This window comes from Neoarthrinium moseri, assembly GCF_022829205.1.
Source record: "Neoarthrinium moseri strain CBS 164.80 chromosome Unknown scaffold49_Wmoseri_CBS_16480, whole genome shotgun sequence".
NCBI classification, from domain to species: Eukaryota; Fungi; Ascomycota; class Sordariomycetes; order Amphisphaeriales; family Apiosporaceae; genus Neoarthrinium; species Neoarthrinium moseri.
This window is the reverse complement of record NW_026055163.1, coordinates 249,468-262,676: the sequence shown is the minus strand read 5'-3', so window position 1 is coordinate 262,676 and position 13,209 is coordinate 249,468. Positions and strand designations below refer to the sequence as shown.

At 54.2% G+C, this 13,209-nt stretch overlaps 4 protein-coding genes across 4 annotated transcripts; 2 read left to right on the top strand and 2 right to left on the bottom strand.

Moving 5' to 3' along the window:
• Positions 1-405: 405 nt before the first annotated feature.
• JN550_010087 (uncharacterized protein) lies at positions 406-1,338 on the bottom strand (the record flags this gene model as incomplete). The annotated part of the gene is made up of 1 exon (XM_049308303.1): positions 406-1,338. One exon carries the CDS (start codon positions 1,336-1,338, stop codon positions 406-408), a length of 933 nt encoding a protein of 310 aa, XP_049168015.1.
• A 3,819-nt stretch (positions 1,339-5,157) lies between these two features.
• JN550_010086 (uncharacterized protein) lies at positions 5,158-6,735 on the bottom strand (the record flags this gene model as incomplete). The annotated part of the gene is made up of 3 exons (XM_049308301.1): positions 5,158-5,302; positions 5,356-6,017; positions 6,067-6,735. 3 exons carry the CDS (start codon positions 6,733-6,735, stop codon positions 5,158-5,160), a joined length of 1,476 nt encoding a protein of 491 aa, XP_049168014.1.
• A 2,147-nt stretch (positions 6,736-8,882) lies between these two features.
• Positions 8,883-9,257, top strand: JN550_010085 (uncharacterized protein; the record flags this gene model as incomplete). Its single annotated transcript, XM_049308300.1, has 1 exon — positions 8,883-9,257. One exon carries the CDS (start codon positions 8,883-8,885, stop codon positions 9,255-9,257), a length of 375 nt encoding a protein of 124 aa, XP_049168013.1.
• Positions 9,258-10,282: 1,025 nt separating this feature from the next.
• JN550_010084 (uncharacterized protein) lies at positions 10,283-12,061 on the top strand (the record flags this gene model as incomplete). Its single annotated transcript, XM_049308299.1, has 3 exons — positions 10,283-10,884; positions 10,936-11,216; positions 11,280-12,061. 3 exons carry the CDS (start codon positions 10,283-10,285, stop codon positions 12,059-12,061), a joined length of 1,665 nt encoding a protein of 554 aa, XP_049168012.1.
• Positions 12,062-13,209: the final 1,148 nt, after the last annotated feature.

Here is a 13,209-nt window from a genome sequence, read left to right as displayed (position 1 = left end):
ACCAGCGGACCTGCAAGTTTGTGGCAACAATCGAGCTAGACTCTCGGTGTAATGTCATTTGATAAATACCGTAGGGTAAATTGGGTAAAAAAAAAATCCAAATTTGCCCTAATCCTACTATAGATGGCTTTAGTCGGAGCCTTTCAAGGGGGGGGGGGGGGTTGGTTTGTTCTCGGTTGGTAAGCATGCGTACCTTCCTACATTCAGCTCGAACACCATGTGTATGACGTAACAGGTTGACCATGTGATTCTGAATTATTGATCTGAACTTAAATCCGGGTTTGGACTTAAGTTTAACAGAGAATGCCTCCACAAGTACCCCTGAAAGATTTTAGATATGACTACGTGATAAGGCTATAGCATGTCCCGAGAGACGTCAGTACAATTGGTAAAGTTCCGTCCCTTTTATACATCTGGCCACCTAGACTGTGGCGGCGGCCGGGCGTCCTGCTCAAGTGTGGGTTCTGTATCCTGAATCTCTTGGAACTCAAACAGCCTCATTTTCCAGAACTGAACCCTCTCCACGCTGAAGCCGCCATTATCCGGTATCTCTGCCTCCTTGGCAAGCTTACCGAGTTGTCCAACCTCAGCGGGGAAATCAGAGAACTCTATCGCAGCCAGCCTCTCAAACCTGTCCCAGGCTTTCATTATCCAGTGTCTCGCGCAGTCGAAAAGATCGAGAACACGCAAGGACTCCATGGTTCTCTCGTCGTCTTCCGCATCCCCCGATTCATCGTCGAGGCTACCCATCTCCCGCTGGGTCTCAAAGGCGTCCCGAAGCACGATTAGACCGACCCCGCAGAGCTGGTCCAGTGTCCCTGTCCCGCTGATGGTTGCCAGAAAGCTGGTCAGGTTTCGTCGTTGATCACGACTTATCCGTGCGCAATCTTGTACCCACAGCCTCGTCATATCCTCGACAAAGAAGGGAACGTCCACCCACATCATCCGGCCCGATCCTAGGGACAGTGGGACACTCTCTTCCACCCTCCCCTCCTTCGAGATACTGAAGCATGATATCTGGCCCATTCCTCGAATGAGGAGGAATTCGATTATCAACCTGTCTCTGTATTGTCCATTGCAGTACCTTGCCGCATCGTGTAGTATCCGCCAAATGCACCGCACGTAGTACTGAAGCCTTTGCTCTAGACTCGGCCTCCAGATTCTCTCCTTCCAGCCCTCGTGGATATGCGTGATGTAGCGGCTAATGTGTTGGCATATTGCATCGATTTGGTTGTTTCTGGCCTGCTTTTGGCTCTTTTCGCAAAACGATTCCCATTCCTCTCTGAAGATACCTCCTGCTATCTCGCCGGGAGATCCGGTCGACCTGTCCTCAGACATGCTCCAGCAGTGTTCACTCCTGGACGAGGATTGATTTGGTCCGGATGGAAGATCCTTTGACGGTTGCAGTGGTTGAGTATTTATCCGGCTGCATTCACAATTTCAGCACATATCCCTCAAAGATGACAGTGTCCTTTGGAACTGGCTCCGCAATCGCAAATGATATCTGAGAAAATCTCGTGAGGTGGTGCTTTCGTTCGCAATGCATGTTTCCATGCAAGCAGGGGTTCATGCGGCTTTCTCACAGACGTCTCGCATCCACTAGGCTGTGCGCGCCATTGGCCCGGCCGGGATGCAGGATAGTTCGTCACCATTGTGGCCAGCCCATAACTAATTTCTCCGGGTCTTTTCATCACAGTACAATTTCGGCCAGACTATCTCATTACCCTGTCATCTCTATGTAGCCCTGAACCCTAACGGTAGTCGGGTCTCGTGGTTCAAGCTCTCTGGTTTCCACGACGGGTAGGATTAGTGCCGGGATCCAGCAACGAAAGAGCAAGATCGGCTAGCACGCATATCCCAAAGCAGTAATCAAGATCACCCTAGCCGGCTCTGATTGGGAGCCGGTTAGATCCGAGTATTAAGATAGACGACTAGACGAGCTCCGCTAGTCTGAATCCGGAATCCAGATCGTTTTCTGTTGCAGTGCGCACATCACCCCCACCCCCTCCTCTCCGCACAGGCATCGTGGGTCACAGGGGGACAAAGGGTACGTTACTAGCCCATCGATCCAAACATGCAATGCCCAGACGAGGACTCGTCACTCGCGGCGGTGTCGCTGTTCAGTTACATTAACTGCTGACGCTGCCACGCTGTGATGTCTACTTTCCTGCCCATTGATCACATGGGAGGGATCCCCTGCCTTCGGCTAGAAGGGTATCTACTGTTAGTCGAACATTCTGTCTGTTAGTACCTGGTTTGTACAGTGAGAAATAAGATAATAAAATGAGATGCGAAACGAGCAAGATGACACCATCGATGATGGAGATATTTGGCTGCATCGGTTCAGCTCCCCATACGAGGTTCTAAAAACCAGCTAGGTCCACATAGTTCTTCTCCCATTCGTACCCAGCATCCCTCTCGTTATGAGGTTTCCCCCAAAAGTCCCTCCGCTCAATTTCGTCGTTTAACTCCCAGTACTTTGAGACGGTAGTACGTGTCCATCACGGTGGCCGGCATCACGGCGTTCCTGCAGGAACGGCCGGCCTCGCTCCGGGGCACGGGTGCATCGCCACGGACGTGAGGGCCGGCTCTGCAAGAGCCGGACGTTCCACCTGCCATCTTCCCCTGACTGTGGCGTCGGTCCATTCGGGGCATGCGCCCTCCACGGAGGTCGCCGGAGAAGTCGCGGTATGATAGGAATGCCTCCCGTATCTCAGGGGATAACCAATGTTGCATCTGTTCATTGTCTGAGTTACACTTGTGAAACCGGCTGGACTGCAGCGTGTGTATGCTTCTGCCACAGATTCACAGGTTGACGGCCCTCAACAGCCTGGTTCCCCTTGGGGCTTTTCGGCTCCCACGGCATACAGACGTTCTACCGACTACTTGGCTGTAGATTCATGTTAGAGAAAGGTCCGTAATTCAAAGGCGGCAGAACACGTACCTGGTGAGTGCGGTCCACGTTACACGGCGGGAGGCTTTGTCTGTTCGAGTACTTATCTGCTTGATGCGGAAGCCATACACTTCGAACTTGTACGCGTCACGGGGATTGGCAGATCCTGTGGCGTCATCTCGTGCCGCGTATTTTCGGAAAATAATGATTTCGAATCCGTAGTAGTCGTCAATGATGAGAAACTATGGGTAACATATGCTCAAAGTGCATCTCGCCCGCCGGGTCAGCGTCGCGACGATTGATACAACGACAGCGATGGATACTGAGGTCACCCCAGTCATCGCCCTCCATCTGAGATAAACACTGCAGTTAGATGTACCGCCGGAAACGACAGTGGGCTTCGTCGGCCAATTTAAATTGAAAAAGTTCACTGATCCGCGCCTTGGACCCAGTACCTGAATTGAAACTGGCGGAGAAGATCAAAGGCCGACTTATACCTGATCTCTGAGTCAACTATTATCTCCATTTCGTGTGAATGGATTATTGCCAGAGCTTACACCACTGAGTTTCACTATAACACTCGAATTGATTCGATAGAGTCTGTAGAACGAGTAGTCATTCAGTTGTATCTTACAACGCTTCCCCCTCCGGAGGGTACCGGCAAGGCTCTGGCGTCGTATAACACGTTACCTGTATGTTTATTGAATTCATAGGACGGGTGATGACCCCAATACCAGTCCCTTCGGAGCTGTCTCACCAGGCGGTTATCTTGTACTCAAACTTGGGCTTCGTCAGTATGTAAGAGCCACAACGGCGTCTGACTACAAGAGAGGCGTGAGTCCGACGTTCTGCTATGTTATACTGAGGATGCCATCGTCCTCCCCAGCCGCAGTAAGATCGCTCGGAGCCGCATTACCATGCGTGGAACCCAGAGGGGCCTAACCGGAGTCGACGGGATTTGCTGCCAGCGCCGATGTCATGAAGAGTGAACTTAGGGTTGCAAATTCTATTGAAGCAGGCCGACGGGCAACATTCAGTCCCGAAGGAAATCTCCACCCTGTACCTTGACTATCAATTTTTCATTAGATAAACCAGTCAGAAATAGACAGTCTCGTTATATTATCTGCCGCCGTCTCCACGTTCGCCTGGAGCCGATGCTCCAAGCCCTTCTGTATCCCATCTCGCAACTCACGACTTCCCAGCATCAGTCAGCATTGTCGAGGCACAGCGACACTGAAACCCACGTTCCCTCGGCGTGCCAACGAGTAGCAGAGTTGAAGGGTAACGCTGGGAAGCAAGCCCACCTAGAGTGCATATACAGAATTGCATAACACATCTCCAAAGTCTTACCCACCTGACTGGGGGTTCACAGTAACCACGTGGATGCCAGGGTTCGTATTGCACCAGTCATCAGGTATGAGCAAGCAAGTAGGCAGGCTGCCGCTCTGCATTCTGCATCTCGAGCCCCTGAGCACCCACGCAGCACCCGAGACTAATAAACGGTCGCCTCCTATCGACTCTCGCCCAATTGCCGTCCCGTGCAGCAATGCTGACATGCAGCAGGGCGGTCAGGATCCAAGAGTCCCAGGGTTGAAACCTCGCGTGGCACCCCGGGTTGAAGGGTCCCTATGCTACCGTACCCGGCTCTGACTGATTCGCCTGCCTGACTTGCCCCTGGTCGCGTGCCACGTGGGCTGGGCTGACGCTGACCGGCACACCGGAGATTCCGACAGCTGCAATGCAACCCAATTTTCACTCAATAGACTGCAATGGACTTTGAACTTTTATGAAGGACTTCGCTTGTTCCTGTTCAGATAGCCTACGAACCTTGTGTGGCCCCCGACCCCTTTCCCCAACAACCGTACCTTGGCCTAATTCGTCCCGTTTCGGCTAAACTGTACTGACATATGTGTATGCCTTGCTCATGAGCACACCAGCTTGCTTGTGTCTGGTGTCTTGTATGACTGCTATCTCACGTGGTCACAAGCCGTCCGCATGGCACCGAAACTCCATCAATCCAGCCGTTTCCTGGTGCCCGTATCGCGAATCCTTGCACCTGTTGTCTGCACCTAATGTCTGTGAACTTCGGGGGCTATGCCACGAGCATTTTATCTCCCCCAACATTCCGTCGCGTATAAACCTAAACTAAGGGTATCCAATATATGACGCTATTCGATTCGCTGTAATAAGAAGGCGGAGATGTTGGAAGATTGCTTGTTCCTCGTCGGCAAGCCCTGCAACTTGCATTCAAGGGGAAAGGTGCCTCAAGCGGCCTTCTCTGCGTCGTCCCAACCCCAGACTTGTGACAAGTATTTCTCCATATTGACGCGCTTGGTCTTCATCTCAAGCATCCAAGGATGTTCAAGCATCCTCCACGGGGTTGCCCTGCGCGTTGGCTCCTTCTCGAGACTAGTGAGGACGGTTAGTATCTCAAGCATGCATTTATGCAGGGGTAGACCTACCAGCACTCGATAAAGTACTTGAAGCTATCGCTCCAGAAGATAGTGGAATCCGGCTCATCCTTCAACTTGGGGATGGGTTGTCGCACGATATACGTCAGCAAGTCGATAAGGCCAGCTCTTGGCTGCATCTCCGTTCCATCTGCCGGAAAGGGGAATCGGTGCTGGGCAACCTCCAGCAAGGTCACGCCTGTCGACCAGACGTCCGATGTGATAGTGTAGCTTTGGCCGGTGATTCGTTCCGGCGCCATGTAATAACTTGTTCCAATGAAGGTGTTGGCCTCGCCCTTGGTCCCAAAATCGCCAGAGACACCGAAATCACACAACTTGACCTCGCCATTACGGCAAAGAAGGATGTTGCTAGGCTTGATGTCACGGTGGATAATCTTCTTGCTGTGCAGATAAGTCAGACCACCAAGGACACCCTCGGCGATTTTCCCGAGCACCTTCTCGCCCGTCCGGCCGCCCAGGCGCTTCACTTCCTTGTAGATGCTGTCAAGTGAGCCACCCTCGCAGAACTCCATGGCTATCGATATTGTGGCGGTAGCTGGGTCGACGAACGCACCGTAGTACCGACAAATGTGCTCCGACGCGCAGCTCTTGTTGAAGTTGATCTCGCGGACAATCTGCTTCTTGACGTCGGGGTCCGGATTGGTGGTGATGACCTGGCCGTGTTAGTGGGGAGAATGGAACAGTTCAGGGGTGGGCATGTACCTTCAGCGCAAAGACCGTCTTGCCGCCGGTCAACTTGCATCGTGTGACAGCGCCTCCGGCACCTTCGCCTAAGCCGCCTAGTTCGACAATTCTCTTCTCCATGCTGGCGATTCGCCACCCCTCATCATCAAGATCCTCGACGTCCGCCGTTCTCGCCTTCTCTAGGGCGAGCTTGTCGAAGCTGTTCTCTAAGCCTTGCATCGAGCCATCTCGCTCCATGCCAACACCACCCTCACTCTTCTCGGAATATAAGCTCACGGCTGCCGAGATGGGATCGGGCGTGCCCTGTGGTCTAGACCCAATGCCATATTGCGAAGCAAATGACAGTGCCGAGAACTGTGAGCCGGCCGAGGTCGGGTTGCTCGCGGTACCGCCCATTGGCCCGAAACTGCCGGATCTGGAATGCGCACTGCTCTCGCTGCCACCACTTGCAGACTGGCCCGGTTGAGCACCTGCTTGTCTAGGGGGCTGTTCATACGGTGCTACGGTGCTTCCCATGGGCGTGGCGAGGTTCAGCGTCGGCAGATGCGGCCGCGAGTTCCCAACGGCACCACCGACAGCCTTGACGTTGGGCGATGGGGGAATGGCGAGCCCCAATCTCGGTGTCCTGGCGCCGCTGGGTCTACCACCACCGATGGCGGGTCGGAGAAGGGGTGCGGGGGAGTTCATCATGGGAACCGGGCTGGGATTCGCGGGCGTCACCGTAGGAGGGGTCGGCAGCTCGAGAGAGGGAGTCGGGCCCTTCGCCGCGAAGAGATGTCAGCACGTTACATTTCACAACTAGGCACGGGGTTCACCATATGAGATGTTGGAGTGGGTGACAAAGAGAGGTGAACAGTGGCTGACGAGATGAAACACAAAGAGAGGGCTCATTTTACATTCGACGCCGACGAGGGATTCTCTTGTTCGGACATGATGTGACACCAGGGACTCGGTTTCTGCAGCAGGCGTGGTCGCGCGATGCAAACAACTGATCAAGGCTGCACGTTCAAGGCCCAACAAAGCCCTGGCAGTTTTGATCGCCTGTGAACCGTGTTCAATAGGGCCGAAGCGAGCTGCTCGTATGTAGCTGGCCGTGCCGGGGGTCGACTGTTGAGGAAGCCCTCAGAGGCGGTGATACGGCAGAAGAATGCAATACGTATGCTCAGGTGGCGTAGGCTAGTCGCGGGAGCTCACAGCTCGCTGGTCCTGCGTGACCGTCGTGAAGCAATCGGCTGCGTGCGTGGGAAGCGGCGCGAAGCGAATGGGGAGGTTTCCGGGGGCGGGGGGAACGAGCGACGTGGATAGACGGATACTTGGGGATGCTCAGGCGGAAGAGCAAGCAGTGCCTATGGGTGCGGAATGTTTGGCATATACAGATACAGGAATGTATGTGTAGACTAGTTGGATGTCTGCCCAAGGACCAACCTGCAGACAGATAGATAGATAGACAGACAGACAGACAGGTGGTCGCGTAAGCTCGTGCTTGTGTCCAAGGTTAAGTCCAACGTCCGTTGGGTTTTGTCCCGCAGCAGCCCGTGCCGTCGTCCACGGGTCCTGCTTGGTGTCCGTCCAGGGCTGGCCGTCTCCTCTCTGGGCGAGCGGAGTCGTCGAGTGGGATGGGATACGCCAGAAACAACGCTGCAGCCGGGGCTGGCCTGGCAGCCTGGCAGGGAGTTGGGGAGCTAGGCAGGGATGCCGGCACAAGTCCCAGCGCCAAACCGCAGATGGGCCAGTGGGGTTGCCGGACCTGGGCGACAAGCAGACCTGACTGTGGGTTGGCAGACCTGGACCGCGCGGACCGAGGAGGTGATTGATGGGCTGGTCGATCGAGTGACGGCTCAGAATCCAGATGTGCCTCGAGTTGGCGGGGTCGGTGGGTTCCAAGGTTGACGGGTGGCTTTTGACACGCCCCGTCGCTGATGTTGATGCCAGTGGGCCGTTTCGTATATGGCACTTCGAGACAATGCCTGGGCGGCTAGCGATACCGTTCCTGAGAAAGGCAGGCAGATGAGGGCTGGCTGGATGGGCAGACGCTGGACGGGTTGAGGTGCTGTAGTCGACGCTCTCTACCGGTCGGGCTGCGCCTGGGTGTGACGGCTCTTTTAACAGGACAGCATCGATGAGCCACCAATGCAGTTCCGATCGAGATAAGTTACCTGCAATCTCGCGGCCTTCTCCTTCTTGCTGGCCTGGTTTTCTCGTGCAACCAAGCATTAAGCTTCAGGGGCGCCTCCAGGGATCAGCCGAGAGCCCGTCCGTCCAGTGACAGCCGACAGCGATGGATTGGAATGACTTCCCGCCTACGCGGTACATTAAGATGACTGCATGCCTCTTAACCCCCCCTGGGGTCGAATGCAACCAGACCCTGGACGCATTGTCAAGCCATTCTCACCTCACCTTGAATCAATGAACCGAACCGGCGATGACCCCGTTGGCAGCTACGCGGAAGGGCAGTAATCCATGGTGCAATGTCCCAGTGCTTTTCGGGGATGGAAAGGCATCGTCTGTCTGTAGGCAATGATGCAACACCAGCAACCAAGCCACAAAGCCCTCTGGCTGGTCGTGGTACGGCACATGAACATTCTCCAGCTGCTCTGATCCCCAAGCTGGCCAGCGTGCCTCCAAACGTCACTCTGACGCTGGTCTGCTCCAGCAACTTCAGACGAGGGATGGGTGGACTTTGGTGAGACGGCAGCACGCACAACTACGTTAGTCGTATGCTTGCAGGCACACGCACATGCGTGCTTGTGCACCAACACTCTGCAGTGTCGGGAGTCAGGTTCTTGCGCGTGTGGTGGCCCTCGTGCAACCTCGCAATCTTTCCGCAGGTAAGCATGCGGTCACTGACACCGCTGGTCGCAGCTCAGAGCAACCTACCATTGCAGAAGAAGAACCTCAAACATCGGCGGACGCAGCCCGATCCTTCTGCGCCATGGCGGTGCAGCATTGGGGGCTACATTACAGGAGACATGCAGGTGTGTGTCTTCTGGGGTCCAAAAATCCTCTACAACCGATCAAGAGTGCCGCCGCCTTTCTCACCTTACATCGACGTGGCCGAATCACAAGCCACCACCAAGGCTGCGGAGTCAGATTTGGGGTATCCAGTGGCCTATGGTGATGGTGAGAAGCTTCCCGGTATCTTACCACGTAGTGTCTCCAAGGAAGGACATGCTTTCGGTTGGAGCGGCCATAAACATCCGCATGATTGACCAGAACTTCGATCCCATGGGTGTGATCTTGTTGCTTTTCCACGTGACGCGTCCCTCACTTGAGGGCTCGTGTTGGTTCGGAGCCGGGCTCTCTGCAAGGGTCGAGTCGATGGCAACCTCCCCCAGGTTTTGCAGGTGCTCGCTCAGGCCGCATCGCCCAAGGTCGCAGTCGATGGACTCGGGCGCAGAAGCTCGTGAGATTCAATGCTCAATGGCAGGCTAGCCCCGAGCCTCAGAGCCACTCGGTTTCCTGGGTCGTATGGGAAGCCATCCCGAGCTTCCTCGAACGGGGCTGCCTTTGTAGTAGGTGACTGACCGGCTCGGCAGGCGGGGATCAGGCATGCTGGCATAGCAAACACAGGCCTTCATTTATGCGCAGGACTGCAATGTCGATCCAGCGGCAATTGTCTCCAATCTCGCGAGCGCAAGAGGCTCAAGGATCATGTGAAAGGCAAGCCAGTCGAGCCAGTCGCTATTAACCGTCATGCCATCTTCAAGCGCCGGCGGCTAGCTGCCCTCTAGGGGTCTAGGTAGGCCCCGAGGCACCTAGGTACGTACCTTACGGTGCCCCCCCCCGTTGCCCGCGGCCGGTTTGCCGTTTTACCCCACACCGGCCGCTAACTGACAGCCTCCTGCGGCCAGTGGACAGACCCCCCTCCCCCCCTGTCCCCTAGCAGCCCCCGCCCCCCTGCAACCGCCCCACTGTGAATTTTTCTGGCAAGCGCGAGCTTACAGTAGAAGATTTTCACATCTCATCGGCGTCCCGTCGACACATGCCATCATCGAGTGTAGGGGTTGGCTCTGTGTATGTGCTGGACCGCAGAAGTGTGCAGCCATCCCGGAACGAGCGTCTGACACATATCTGACTTCCCCATCCGGCATCTAGCCTGTGCACTCAGAGCCGCAAAGTATCCTCGAGGCCAAGACTGTGGGCGAGGTACCTTTTACCAGGCACGCCAGTCAGATATACGTTCACCCTCTCGGTCATCACACGACCAGCCGCTTATCTCATCTGCGGATCAGTCATGCCATCTACCAAGAGCACGGCCGCGAAGCAGCGCGCCGCCAAGGCCGAGGTTCTTGAGGTTCAGTCACTGTCGTCGCAATCAGATGCAAGCAGGGACAGTGACATCGCGGAGGAAAGCGACGAGGGCAGCAACTCGGATTCAGACGCCCTGGATAGCGATGCGCCAAGGAAGAAACGCAAGGTCAGCGTGGATGTAGAGGTCGACCCTGAAGATGATGAGCCATATCAAACCTCTGCCATATCGTCTATTCAGGCACCATCTCGTATCAGGAAGAAGACAGCGGAGCCCCCAAAGGTGAAGCCAGATGCTACAGCAGGCGTTAAACCGGAGACCACTACAACTTCTGTTCCAGTCGATCCCAACACTACTTTCGATTCTCTCAAGCTGCGGCCATGGCTAGTCCAGTCCCTGGCCAACATGGCCATCAAACGGCCCACTGGCATTCAGAAGGCCTGTATCCCCCAGATCCTAAAGGGGCGTGATTGCATCGGAGGAAGCCGTACAGGTTCAGGAAAGACTGTGGCCTTTGCAGCCCCTATTCTGCAAAAACTTGCAGAGGACCCCAGCGCGATATTTGCCGTGATCTTGACGGCGACAAGGTAAGGCTTCCTCTCAGACTCTTAGCAATACAGAACGCTGACAAGTCCAAGGGAACTGGCTCTGCAAATCATGGAGCAGGTGAAAGCGATTTCAGCAGCACAGACCGTAAAGGCTATCTTGATCACTGGGGGAGCTGATATGCGGTCACAAGCGATCGCCTTAGCTCAGCGTCCACATGTGATTGTTGCGACCCCGGGCCGTTTGGCTGACCACATCAGGAGTTCTGGTGAAGATACCTGGGGCGGCCTGCGACGAGTCAAGTTTCTAGTACTCGACGAGGCGGATAGGTTGCTTACTTCAGGGGGTCCGGGCTCTATGCTACCTGACATTGGTACGTTGTGCTTGCTTTGGTGCTCTTCGTTCTGGAACTTCCGGTTTACTGACTAAATTACAGAGGAGTGCCTTGCAGTCCTTCCGCCGTCAGTGGAAAGGCAGACACTGCTCTTTACTGCAACGATGACACCTGAAGTACGAGCGCTGAAGGATCTGCCCCGTAAACCAGGAAAAGAGGCGCCATTCGTTTGTGAGGTTGACACGCAGGTACTCGCCATCCCAGCAACGCTCAATCAGATGTACATCCAAGTACCCGTCACCCACAAGGAGCACTATCTGCACATGTTCCTGCTCACTGATGTCAACGTTGAGAAGTCTATTATCATTTTCTGCAACAGGACGAGTACCGCCGAGTTTCTGCATCATCTGCTCCGGTTACTAGATCACCGGGTAACCTCACTGCATTCAAAGCTACCCCAGCGCCAAAGAATAGACAATCTTGGTCGTTTCCGAGCATCTGCAGCACGGATATTAGTTGCGACCGACGTAGCTGCCCGAGGTCTTGATATCCCTGAGGTGTCCCTAGTGATCAATTATGACATCCCTCGAGACCCAGATGACTACATTCATCGGGTTGGTCGTACGGCTCGAGCTGGGCGGAAGGGTGACGCTGTCAGCTTCGTCGGGCAGAGGGATGTTGACCTCATCCTGGCCATCGAGAAGCGCGTCGGACGACCTCTGGTAGCATGGGAGGAGGAAGGGGTTAACCTTGAGACCAGAGTCATCCGCGACGCGCTCAAGGTTGTCAGTGAGAAGAAGAGAGAAGCACTACTGGAGATTGAGGAGCACAAGGAGGTGGGTGGAAAGAGGAAGCGTGGCATGCAGAAGCTACGGGCTGAATAGGGGGTTTGCGTTACTACCTAGACAGTTGCCGACGGCTCATATGCTTCCCTGATACCTTCGTCCTTCCTTTTGTGGTCCAATTTTGTATAACATACGATAATTCAACTGTATTTCCAGTCCCAGTTCAGCGAACCCCTCGAACCGTACTGGTCCTATCAGCCTCCCTGGCTACTAGATATGTATCTACAGAAGCACCACACGCAATTTCGCTTAATGCACTGCAGCTGATACCCTTCGCGGGTGCACTTGAGAAGCAACTTGAACTTGTCTTGCAAATTGATTAAACTGGAATACAGGAGTCGATGGAAACTTTCACATTCGCAACAAATGTTCGCAGATGCCAGTCATAAACTCCTTACCAGCTGCAAGAAAAGGAGACGAAATAGGATTGACCGGACAACTTGATCGTCTTGGGCTTGAAACCACCATGGTAACATGAGATCATGTCAAAGACTATTTATGAGGCATCACAGCTAGTTCTTGTCAATACATGCGGTGATTCCTACTAGGACTTCGTGAGTAAGTAGAGCGCCAGACCTTCGGCTGGTACAAGATTACCTGCTTGCAACTTCACAGTTCGCAATGCAGGGCCCTGCATAAATGCGGCTAGATCGTCTACATCGCTTGTAAAAGGCATTCTTGATAACACTTTTGGATTATTTATTTAATCACCTATGGCCATTGAATACACAAAAAGTCGGCATAACAAATAAGCATAACGGCCAACCATAACGGTCAATCATAACGGGGAGACCTACAGCACCGCATAGCTTCGGCCTCCCCATCAGGGGAACAGGTGAAAGATACGATTGATAATCCATTGGACTCTTGCGGGGATCCGAAGAGATATCAGTCATACAGCCTGGCTAAGTTGCATGTGAGCGGAGCATGAACACTATCGATAGCCAATTATTCCAAACCCAGCCTCGTTCCTGGGATCCAGTGACTCCTGCCAACGGTGCTGAACTGTCGCTATTGGCCAAGTGAACTTTTGAGATGGCTGTAGCATGGCGCTTGAACGAGTGCTCAAGCGGGTATAAAGATCAACCAGGTATAGGGTGTCTATTCTGACCCAAACTTACTGGTCACACTGTCTTGTATCATCGCAGCCATCTAATCGAAGTATCACCATGGCTTCACAACGCTAC